Source organism: Canis aureus, chromosome 25 (assembly GCF_053574225.1).
Source record: "Canis aureus isolate CA01 chromosome 25, VMU_Caureus_v.1.0, whole genome shotgun sequence".
NCBI classification, from domain to species: domain Eukaryota; kingdom Metazoa; phylum Chordata; class Mammalia; order Carnivora; family Canidae; genus Canis; species Canis aureus.
In genome coordinates this window covers 39,997,354-40,009,970 of record NC_135635.1, presented here as the reverse complement: position 1 = coordinate 40,009,970, position 12,617 = coordinate 39,997,354, and the positions used below count along the sequence as shown (strand labels likewise).

The window sequence follows — 12,617 nt, the reverse complement described above, 5'->3', positions numbered from 1 at the left end:
AGCAAAAACCCTCTTACACACTTGCACCACACATTAGCGCATTAAAAGCTCTAAAGAATCCTGCAATAAAGGAACTTGTCTAGCTAATGTTCTTTAACCTTTCTTGACCACAGGTAACTGTCAATATCCTGCAAAACAAACTTCCAAAAAATGTTGAGATAATGAATATATAATGCTTAGTACAATGCAAGGTACATAATATATTGTAATAATACTAGACACCACTATTAATATATTCTTTTCCTATCCCCTTCTGGGTTCCTGCAGCCTTCTATTTACATGAATATAATGATGGTAATAGAAGTAGTGGTAGTCATAATGTGTTATTAATACTTTGGTGTTTGCTTACATAGCTAATATATGACAGACCCAGGATTTGAACCAAGATGTGTCTGGCTCCAGAGTCATTATGCCTTATGCTTCCCTATTCTTCAGTGATCTCCTTAAGAGTTAACCCTGGCTGCCACAGTTGGAGGGGGCCAATCACTGGTGAACACTTCACCCTACTGACCTGAGAGAGAAGCAGCTCCATAGCAGGTGAAAGGCCAAGGCTCCTACCTGGTGCCGGACTCCATCCTCGCTGATGCACTGGGTACAGGCCTCCTCGGGGACACAGCTACCTTCCAGCATGACTTGGTTTGGGGGGCAGAAGCAGCCTTCCGAGGGTTGGTCCCCGCAGGAGCTTGTATTGCCTTCACAGAGCCGAGGGCAGCCATGCTCACAGTGGTTGTACACCAGGGATGGTGGGCATGACATAGCTACAGACAGAGAACAAGGTCACACTCAGCTCACACCAACCAGAGAGAAACAGAGGCATAGCTGCTTCAATGAGGTTAATCATTGAACAAACTTGCTCGGGCAGAAATGGCCAATTTCTTAAAACAATTTTTAATTTTTTATTTATTTATGATAGTCACAGAGAGAGAGAGAGAGAGAGAGAGAGGGGCAGAGACACAGGCAGAGGGAGAAGCAGGCTCCATGCACTGGGAGCCTGACGTGGGATTCGATCCCGGGTCTCCAGGATCGCGCCCTGGGCCAAAGGCAGGCGCCAAACCACTGCGCCACCCAGGGATCCCAGAAATGGCCAATTTCTACTAAATTTTATTCCTTCCATTTTCCATGGAAATAGACCTTTAAGCTAGGCACCTGACCACAAACTACAGACTACATTTCCCAACTTCCCCTGCAGCTAACTATAGTCACATGACTATAGTTCTGACCAAATAACTGTAGGTGCAAATGTAGACTCCAATAGCAGTTTCCAGAATTCTTTTTTTCAAGGACAGCTGTGCATGTCCTTTGTCCCTTCCCCTTTTTCCTCCATGCTGCCGTTTGGAACCTGGATGTAAGGATGAGAGCTCCATCTTAAACCATGAGAAAAAAAGCACACCCAAGTGAGAATGAGCAAAAACCTAGAATCCAGTTTGAAACCCAGACACAGCTGGAGCCACCTCCCTCTGACCAACTGTGTAACAGAGAATTTTACTTCTCTCTTACTTGAGTCAAATTTAATCCTAACTGATAATGTGATCCTGTGTGTCCTTAGGAAGTTTTATGGGTCTTTCTTTTGAATACAGGTGTATTAAATCCTTTAAAAATCGTCTTAAATTAAATAAGAAATCCACAGCTATGAAGAGTTGCATGAAGAAAAGCTACAAGATAATTCTCTTGTCCCACTCTGCCCACTCATGGTGCCAAGGCAGCCGGCAAGAACGTCTAAGGATTTAAAGCACCAAGCATTTCCCTGTAAGCACAGTAAGTGGCCAGGGATAGACAAAAGATGGGAGTATCTAAGGATTTAAAGCACCAAGCATTTCCCGTAAATGCACAATAAGTAGCCAGGGGTAGACAAAGAAATTACTAAGTATAGAAGGACTGTGGGTAATTCAGGAAATTATCATTTGCCCCTTGATCAGTAGGCAGGTTGAAAAGGAGGTACTTCCATCTAATGGACTCAGAACACCAGAGCTGGAAGGAACCTAGGAGCTATCTAGTCCAACGATCTCATTCTGAGATGCAGAAAGCAAGGTCCAGATAGAAAATAGCTGATCAGACCCTAAGCTGAGACCAGAGTGCCCAAGTCCTCCAGCCATAAGTTAGAGCTGTGACAGCTGTATGATAATAAATTTTGAGACTCCAAGAGCTTGGAATTATTGACTTTCCTCCAGAGAACATCAGGGGTTATATTCAGTAATTGGGGGTGCTGAAGTTCAGTGCTCTTTTCGTGCCAGTGCCCTCTGAGGCAGGCATCACATCTGATTCACTGTGGTATCCCCTATACGTTGAATGATAAATAAATGCCAAGTCCAAATAGGGGAGCTGACCTTGGGCAGGTACCCCCACTAGTGATCCTATGGTATTTGTCATTAAGATGCTGCTTGGTATGTCAGAGGAAAATCCCACTCACACTTCAAAATCCTTCTCAGGCATGGCTTACTCTGAGCCTTTGCTAAACTTGGGGGAATGTCAAATTCAGAAATGTGACTGGTCATTCCATACTTTGCTGATGCCTATGTGTGTACAATACATTAAAATAACATTTGTCTGAACTATTGAAATGCTCTCGTTTACACAGAAATTCCACACTCAAGTCACTGAGACATCTACCATCTTATTTTATCTTAACTGGGATCCTAGGTAATAGGGAAAGCAGGGATTTTATGCTTTATCACCCAGAAAAAGAATATGAGGCCCAAGAGGTTGAGCAAGCCCAATACTTTGTTGGTCTTCACACTGTAAGGGATGCATATGGAGACTCACCACAGAAATTGGCCCTCCTCCAGTCCACACAGACCCCTTTGGTCCGACAGAGGTGGGCATACAAGGCAATCGCCTCACACACTTTCTTCGGGTGGCAACTGTCGGGCTGGCACATGGCATAAAAGGTGGCTGGAGCGAGGACCTTGTGGCACTCGGCAAACAATTCTGAGAGGAGGACCTGGCAGTGGGAACTGCTGGAGACAGGACACTGCTCCTCAGGGACAGGCTGGCATGTCTTCCCAAGCTGCTGTACGGTCCATTCCTGGATGAGTGCCTTCCAGTCTGTGGTGACTGTCCCATCCCTCAGAATGAAGTCATTGGCTCCGTTCTCATCACAGATCCCTAGACAAATGAGGAAAGGCAAGATCAGTAGCCCCGGGTGCCTTCATATTGATGCAGGAGACCTGGCCAGTCTCCATCCCCACCAGTGTCTGAACCTTACAACCAACCGGACCCAGGAATATAAGCTGCCAAGAGTCCTGAGACTAGAGGAAAGGAGAATTTCTCACCACAGAGACCATATGTCTTCGAAGCAAAGGTCCTGGGGCTGAGCTGCAGCTGGAACTCATTGTTTTGGGGGGTGAATGTGAAGATGTGGCCAAGATGGTTGAATCTGACCTCATACATGATGGTCCCATAAACATTGACTTCCATGTCTCCACCCACATATGGGATGGAGACTAGTCTCCCATTCACTGTCATCTGCCCAAAGAAGAAAATGCCTCATCAGTAGTCATAGCAATAAGGAATCCTAGAATTTCACTCTTAGCTTCTCCCTGAGGTTACTGAAAGTCCCTCCACTTCTGCCACACTCAACTCCAGTGTCATCCACAAACTCTGATATTTGGCAGGAGCTCTTCTAAGATAAAGGGCTTTGCAGAGCTTGACAGAACAGATTATCAGAATCCTAAACAGATGGCCATGCTCCTGGAACCTGAAAGCCAAGGGGTTAAAGCTAGCCCTGAGTCTGTGTGCATTCAACAGGGAAGGACAACCCCTCCCGGAGAGGCTGTGAAAGCTGCTTTTTGCCAACTCAGGGCAATGTCTCCTGGTGCATCTCGTGGGACTATATTAAGTCCATTTATGGATGGATGGATGAATGGATGGATGGATGGATGGATGGATGGATTTTTGGTCACTAGCTCTTTGGTGGGCCTACTATACATCATATCAAACATATTAAAAGATAATCATGTACCACAAGGAATATAATTTTTAATATTAAAAATTTTAGAAGGTTTTTTATTATTATTTTGAAGTTTTTGATTATGAGTTGCTCATTTAATATAGGCCTAGCTATGATTTTTTAGGAATTAGTGTGCATATATTCAGGAATTCTGATAAAATGAGAAGAGCTAACCTACAAGTTCTTTTCACATAATGAAATACTTAAGATTTCTAAACAAATAAAGAAGTTGGCATAATGTAACCTTTTGTAAACATTTAGTCAAACATTTATTTTTACCAGTTTTGCAGTTTTCTTTTTGAATTCTGGAGCCATACATCTCATTTAGGCCCTAAATATTTTCAAAAGCCCTAATTTAGGCCTAAAAATTTCTCCTTTGGAAAGTTCACATGCCTTAGGCACGGGGCTCAAAATGCCTGCTGGGTAAACAGCACTGGTGCCAAGCCTAATTTTCTTCCAGCATCAGAAACCAGCACTATGTCTGTGATTTGATGCTACCTAAAATTGATCCTTTCTTCCAAGTCTGGGCCCAGGACAACAAGAAATTGTGCCACGGGGGAGATGGAAATAAGTACTTCCTAAGAAAATTGGTACTCTGCTAATGAGGCAGAAGGCAGAGTCCCTAACAGACACATCTAAAACCAACTGCCAGTAGAGGCTTCTTCGAGGTCCTGGTCCTGCTATGCATGGGACCTATAGAAAGTACTTCTCACCTGCATGTCACTGTGGAGCTCAACTGAGAGGCCGTCATGCTTCACCTCAATGGATTTCATGCAGGTCTCCTTCGCCCCAGGGCTGCAGGCACCATTATGGAGAATCACCTCCAGGTCCTGCTCCTTGTTTTGAAATAGGACATACGAACAGCTGCCAGTCAGCTTGAAATTCTGCCCATCAAAGGTCACGATGTGCCGGGTAGAGCTGCCCATGCACACACCTGGACAGGAGAGAGCAAAGCTTGGATGTGATGTGATCCAAACTCCCATACATGCAAAGAGGCCAATGTTATCAAGCTACCCGCAGAAAAATAGAGCTGAGAGCTGAATGGGCCTTTTGAGATCATGTAGTCTAACTTCCTCCTTTTTACACATTAGGAAACAAATTCCAAGAGATAGAGAGAGTAGCTTAGGTAATAACACTTGGCCAGTAAATATTTTTCTACAGAAGGTTTAGAAGGACAAGTATCACACAAAAACATGCAAAATTATAGAACCATACTTCTAAAAAATTTTAGTGTGCAAAGTGAATGATCTCCTCTACAGGGATGCCTTGGCCCAGGAAACAAAGTTAAGTTTCAGGGTTGTTATAACTTGATGAAATCATGAGGAGCTAAGCATATCATGAGCTTATGAGCTCATTGTAAAGAAAGTTCACCTAAAGACACATGTGTCCTCTTGGCTGCCAAGTTTCTAACGGTACAAGAGGCCATGTTGACTTGATCCTTTAAGAGATCACACAAGAGAAATATTTCTGACGCCAAAACAAATGATTGGGTCTCAGCACTTTCTTATTTGCCACTCATTCTTTCACATGATCAGCAAATTCTCGAGGTTCCTATTAAAACAGCACTTGGGAATACTAATCATCTTGCATCTGCATAAGATGATTCTGTAAAAATCCCCCCATGGAAGGTAGCACCACCATGTGTGATTTGAAAGCTAATCTTGGACCAAAATGAAGTTGGAGATAAGCTTTCTAGAGCAATCATGACCACAGCTGCGGTGGTAGGTAAATAAAAGCCCAAGAGGGCAGACTCAGTGGGTCAGTGGGAACACAAAAATGTCCCTCATTCATACCATGTCTAGACATCCTCCACCTACACGAGTGACCTGTAGGTCAGGCAGCATGGCCACTAACAAATGAAGGGGGCTGGAGGCACCAGTTTTCAGAGCTGAACCGCCTGCCAGGAGCTCGTCCCCTCAAAATCCTGAGTCCTGGAATAGTCAGTCACTTCCAAGTGGCAATACTGAACCCATGCAGCAAGTGGCCCCAACAATCCAGCTGTATAGAGCGTCAGGTCTTAAGGAGATCAGCCCCAACTGCTGTGAGGGTGTAACAAGTCACAGGCAAAGAAATGGGGTTAGCTCATGTGTGCAAGCCAGCAAGAGCAGCTCTGCCCACCATCGCATTGCCTTCCACAGGTAGTGAAGAGGCTACTTCAGAGCCAGGGAAACTCCAGATTGCATTCTGCTCAACCCCTTGCTGGTACTGTGATCTTGGATAAATGACTTCACTTCTGTGATCCTCTCCAATCTCCCCTGCTGTCTTTGAACTAACAGAAAGGATTTCTGGGCTACGTTTTTAAGCAAAAAAAGGCAAAGCTCATTTGTGAAGAAGGAGAAGCCTGAAATGAATGAGACTGGTTGCCTGCATGAACATAGGTGGAAATGAGTAGAAAGGATGGAGGAAAGGGGACACTGGAGTGATATCTGAGTAAACCTTTCTGTACATTCTCACATTTGGATCCATGTTAGACATTCACATACTGAAAACAAACAAATGAATAAAATCAGCAAGGATGGGAATGAGGGAAACCCAAAACAGGATACAGACAGAAACAAATTAAACTCATAGTAAAGAAGAACATAACTGCACTGTAGGGAGGGGAGAAACTATCTTAAATAACTTTGGGGAGAAATGTATTATGTACTCAAAGACACATGTCAAAAAGAATTGTATCTGAATATCCCACTCTAGTTAGTGGATTTGTTTTCCATCCAAGCATTGGTTAGCAATTCTGAAACTACTTTATGTATATTCTGGGATTAAGCCAACAGAGAAATACATTGTGGATAATGAGAGCCAGGCTCTCCACTGTGTGAAAGATGGAGCTGAGGATGTCAAAAGAACCCTAGTCAAATTGAAAGGAATCCTAGTAGCCAAATCCAGGACCATCTGACCAAGATAACAAATAATGCCAGTAATTGATCACACTCCATAAAATAAAATAACCGATGAGTCTATTCATTGATACAAATAATTAACTGAATTAATAAATGACAGAAAAGGAAAAAGCTCTTCCTTTCAGTAGAATTCTAACTAGCAAATGTGGAGGAAAAGAAGGAAATAAAAAATCACTACTTGGCAAACACCACAATAAATATTGTTTCTGGTAGGGATCATCAATGCATGGTAAACTTAATGGGTAAAAGCATATTTCCATAGCTCCAAAATATCTCTGTACATAATCATTATTCACTGCAAGGAGGAAAATAGTAACTTTACAGTGGGAAAATCTGGTAAATACCACCTAAACCAAGTCATCAAACTTAATATTACCTGTAATGAGGCAAATTGATACCATGTACCTGCTCTCGATAAACCAAAAAAGACAAGGTATGTCTTCTGGGGTATTCTTGGAAACATATATAACCTGAATCTAACCCAAATTGAGGGCTGTTCTACAAAATTACTAGCCAGAACTCTTCAAAAAAGGTCAAGGTCATAAAAATCAAAGAAATACTAAGGATCTGTTGCAGGTTTAAGGAGAATACAGAGACAAGAAAACATAATGTCACGTGTGATTCTGGGTTGAATCCTACCTCTGAACAAAGGACATTAGTGGGACAACTGAAAAAAAACTAAATAAGATTGTTATGGATGTATTTTATGGATGTTAATTCCTGATTTTAGTCATTACACTGTGATTATGTAAAATACCACAATCTGGGTAAAGATATACAGGAATTCTTGGTGCTATCTGTGCAACTTTTTTTGCAAATCTGAAATTATTCCAAATAAAAAGTTTTAAATGTTTTTAAATTTTTCAATCCTTAAAAATAGTCTAAATCTCATCCTCTGCTTCTGATAGAAGAGAATATAGAGAGTCAAGGGTATAAAAGGAGTCAAGAAGCATATTGAGGGACTGGATTTAAGAAGAAATTTGTTTGCATAGAGCTCCTATTGTGTTGTGAGTTTCACACCTCTAGTGCCCCACTGGGGACAAATGGGACACCCAAGCTTTATGAACATGACTTTCAAGAGGCCACTCCCAGAGATGGGTTTGCATCCCGTTTAGTTACAGAGAACCCTGGACCAGTGTCTGAAACATATCTGAAGAATGTAAAATAAAGAAGCTATTGCCATTGCCCAGAAGTGGCCAGACAGCAGGAGAGCAACTGCTGCAGTTTGGGGAAGCAGGTGCACTCTACTCCCAAGGTGGGGCTAAAGTGCCTGAGTCCTGGGGGTGGGGGTTGGGGGGAGAGATAGCACCTATGGAAGGAATTATGACCTGCCATTGTTCTAAAAGTGACCCTAAGAGACCTTCTACCTTAGGGTCAGGAGGACCCCAAAAGAGAGAGAGAGAGCCTAAGAGGGATCGGATACAAAAAAACAGAAGCATGGCTAGAAGAAGGAGCACCCCAAGGATACATACTCCTTCTGCACCCCAAGAGTGAGTATCAGAGGAATATAGCAGGGGAACCTGTGAGACCTGCAAGGTAAAGCAGTTGCTCTAAATACCTGCCAGGCAAGGGGCACAGAGCTCTCTCACAGAAGCCCCAGTCCCACGAGAACCTTCGAAACGCCCTTCCATCCTCCCTGCTCATGCCCAAAACTGAAAGAGAAGCAGAACTCACCCCTGTCCTGGTGGCAGGCAGCCCAAATGGGGATTAGAGAGCTGTTTTGACCCTAACTGAAACTTTAGACTTTGATTATTACACAGGAGTAGGCACCTAATTAACAAGTTGAGACTTTGTTTTATAACTTACAGTAACCATAGAACTCTTTATGAATAAACAAAAATGACATGAGGTCTGGTAGCATTCTCATCCAGTCCAGGGAGATAATTTCTCCCATGAAATAAACTGTCAAGGGAGGGTGGGGCATAAAATACAGCTCTGCTTTTATCTCACTGGTTGTGTCCTTTCAACACAGTAATAATGCTGAGTAGGTATTGCCCGACGCAGCTATTTCTCCCAACCATAGGCAGAGAACTAACCTGCCCCCATGGATGAATGCCCTCCACACATCTGCACAAGATGGAGTTGACTACATCCTTCTCTTAAACCAGGCCACTGTGTTGATGTACCATGGCACCCAACTCCTATACAGCTCTAGGTATGAGAGGAGAGTTTTCTGGGGGTGTCACTCTCACTGCTATACTTTTCTAGCATAGACTCCTAAAGGCTGACTTGCTAACAGCCAGGCTGAGCACTGACCTCAGAAAATCAATTTTTCCTTCTGGTTATGTATTATCTGGGGAAGTGCTTTCCAAAGACACAGGAGGAGACAGCGATCCCTGGGACTAAATGAAAATACATCCAAGGACACAAGAGGGAGGGAAAATGGATGAAGTAGCACTTTGCAGCTAGTGAGGAGAGAAAGGACCTCTTGGTCTACCACTCTGCACAGCCATGCTAAAAGCACTGCCCCTGCAACACCAACCAGGCTGGTGAAGCAATGGACTCACAGGGACAGGTCCAGCGGCAGCCACAGGTCTCCTCTACCCTGAGAGGGGGCTGGCCATTGGGGCACGAAGGCCTTGGCCCCCGGTCACAGTTGACCCGATGACTCTTCAGCAAGGTCTGGCCATCTGGCAGGCAAGTCACTGTGTGGCACTGGTCTGGCAAGGTCCAGACATCCCCGGGCTGCAAAAGAAAGAAGCAGATTCAGGCAGGCAGAGGCTGAGCCAGGCCAGCCTGAAGCCCATCAACTGGGCAACTGATCCCCTCCGAGGACACAGAGACTAGGATTTGGACATGGGCCCAAGCAGCAAGGATGCAGAGCACAAGATTTACAGGTGGAAACCATGCCCCCCTGGGCCCCCTCATACACAAAAGCACGATATAGTGGTAAGAGGGAGAACTGAACCAAGACCAAAAGAGGAACAAGGGGGAACAAGCACCCCAAATACTCATTTCTGATCTTTCCTTCAAAGTCAGCTGAGGGGTGCATGGGTGGTTCAGTCAGTTAAGCCTGAGCCTTCGGCTCAGGTCATGATCCCAGGGCCCTGGGATCAAGCCCTATATCGGGCCCCCTCTTCAGTGGGGAGCCTACTTCTCCCCCTCCTCCCCCAATCATGCTCTCTCGCTGTCTCTGTCTCTCTCTCTAATAAATAAATAAAATATTTTTAAAAATTATTTTATAAAAACAAACTCAGCCAAAAGGAACTCACCCTCTTCTCATTCCCATCCTCATCCACGCAAACTCTATCAAACCCTGAAAGAGACACATATAAGATCTGAGGTCCCACCCATTAGGCAGAAGCTCCAAGCCCTTCACAATGTCTGCCTCAGGCTCATCCGTGAAGTGGACTTCACTCTGCAAAGGCTCTGTGGGAATTTAACCATGTGGATGCAGGTCCACCAGGTTAAGAGGTGGCCATTCTGTGGTTCTCCCCACATGTGCTTTGTGGTTCTTAAAAATTATGGTAATAACAACAATAAGAACACAGAAATCTCTCCAGTGCATGAAGCCTCTCATGGTCAGTATTTCCTTTTCCCATTTCATACATTGAATAGTGCCTAATGAGGGGAAGGGGGAGGAAATGAGGCAAGATCCCCCAAATTTGAAAGAGATCTTTAAGAGTCCCACCAGGAGAGCTATCTTCCAGCAGAAAAGGGCAATACCTCTGTAGTAGGTTTTGACTCACAGCTAGTTACTTTAGGAAAATAAATAAAAACAGATTAAAAAAAAATCCTATGTGGTAAAAAAAAAAAAATTTCTCACTAAGTCAATTTAAACTCTGGTACTCTGATATCAGATTCTATGTTACTGGCTTTCTAAGGCCCTGTATCTGCATGCTAAGGGTGAATATATGACACAGGGAAGAAGACCATGGTCTGCAGCATGCTGGGGTTCCCTACTGCTGTCTTCCACTTCTTCATCCCAGATCACTCTGCAGGAGTAAGCATGGGTGCCTCTGCTAAAGTCTTGATGGACAGACAGGATGGAAGGAGAGCTATACACAAAGAACTTTCTGGTAGTCCCTTGAATGTTTGTAGTACAAATTTTCCATGAGCAGAAACCCGAAGGTCCTAGTCTATGTAACAATCTTCATCAAGGTCATAGTTTGTGCATGGCCACCCTCCAGTCTCTAGAATGAGTTTTGTTCTTGGGTTTTGTTTTTGTTTTTGGAGAGGGTAAGAAAGACATTATGAGACTCACCAGAGCACAGCTTGTGGAAGAAGGAATTTCCCAGGGTGGCCACGGTGGGGAGGTCTTCAATTCGCTGCAGCCTTACCATATTGGAGCCAGCCTTTGGGCCTGCCAAGCTGCTCAGCTGGGCCTCACTGTACCGATCCCCGATTCCAATGGGGAACACTGTCACTCCTAGAGTTAGCAGAGGAATGAGAAAGGGTCTGTGTCAGCCTGCTTTGGTCAGGTAGGCCCTCAATGGACAGGCCTGAAGCTGTACCCAGCATCTGCATAGAGCCTCATGTTTTCCAGATGGGTCTCATAAACCGACCCTGTGAGCAAGATATTAGTCAACCAATGTTAATGACACTGCTCTGTGTCAGATACTATTCTAAGCAACGGGGATACAGTGAGCTGAGCAGATGAAATCCTGTCTTTATGGACTTCGCATGGGCAGAGACAGACAAAAAACATAGAAATAAGTAAATGTCTAGTATTTCAAATGTGCATGAGGGCTTAGGAAAAAACAAAATGGGCTATGAGGATGGGAGTGCCCAGGGGTAGGAGTGGGAGTTACTGTTTCATGCAAGGGGACTGGAGAAGCATTTGATGAAGAGATGGTATCTGAGCAGAGGCCTGCAGTAAGGATTGAAGGAGCCATAAGGATATCCCAAGCAGAGGAAACAGTCTTGAGCACAAGCGCCCAAGCAAAAGTATCAGTGCTTGCTCCAGGGTGGTGGGAGCAGAGCAAACAAGAGAGGAGGGGGACACAGACCATGCAAAGCTTCATAGGCCATATAAAGACATAAAATGTATTCTGAATGAAGTGGGAAGCCAGCTAAGACTATAGAGCAGAAGAGTGACATGGGCTAATTTTTTTAAAGCTTTGTTTATTTATTTTAGTGGGGAAGGGACAGAGAGAGGGAGAGAGAATCCTCAAGCAGACTCTGCACTGGGCATGGAACCTGACACAGGGCTCTATCCCACGACCCTGAGATCATGACCTGAGCTGAAATTAAGAGTCAGGTCCTTAAACTAAGCCAACCACGTGCCCCTGGGCTGATCAATTTTTAAAGGGTCACTATAGCTGCCATGTTGATTATGAACTACAGGGGACAAAGGTGGCAGCTGGTCTACCTGGTTCCATCAGAAAGCTATTACAATGGTCCAGGTGGGAGACAAGTGTGGCCCTGGTGGACATGGTATGGCATGGTGGGATTCTCAATATATTCTGAAGATGGAGCAGTAGTCTGTTGATAGTTTGGACAGAGGCCTGAGAAAGAAAGAGGAATCACAGATGCCTTTGGCCTGAGCAACTGGAAGGATGGAACTGCCATTGTCTAAGATGGGAACAATTACGGAAGGAGATTCAGGTGTGAATTTGATTTACATTGAATTTATCTTTAGAACATCGAGGTGGAGCAGAAGCGAGAGATCCAGGCTGGAGAATTGGAATATTGTCAGTGGTGTATGAATGGATTTAGACCCATGACACTGAATGAGACCATCCAGGGGGTGAGTGTAAGTAGAGAAGAGAAAATGTCATAGGCCTGAGCCCAGAGAATGTACGTGCCCATTAGTAGATGAGAAACTGAGG

At 44.3% G+C, this 12,617-nt stretch overlaps 1 protein-coding gene across 3 annotated transcripts in view; it reads right to left on the bottom strand.

Moving 5' to 3' along the window:
* Positions 1–12,617, bottom strand: part of VWF (von Willebrand factor) — a 137,724-nt gene that overhangs the window by 31,529 nt on the left and 93,578 nt on the right. For all 3 annotated transcript variants that reach the window (XR_013364392.1, XM_077871349.1, XM_077871348.1), the window contains exons 32-38: positions 11,051–11,215; positions 10,059–10,102; positions 9,354–9,531; positions 4,660–4,880; positions 3,270–3,462; positions 2,761–3,102; positions 559–758 (exon numbers count right to left, since the gene is read on the bottom strand). Coding sequence is in view for 2 of the 3 variants with exons in the window: in XM_077871349.1 (XP_077727475.1) it covers positions 559–758; positions 2,761–3,102; positions 3,270–3,462; positions 4,660–4,880; positions 9,354–9,531; positions 10,059–10,102; positions 11,051–11,215 (1,343 nt within the window). In the remaining variant the exon portion in view is untranslated. The remainder of the gene's footprint in view (positions 1–558; positions 759–2,760; positions 3,103–3,269; positions 3,463–4,659; positions 4,881–9,353; positions 9,532–10,058; positions 10,103–11,050; positions 11,216–12,617) is intronic.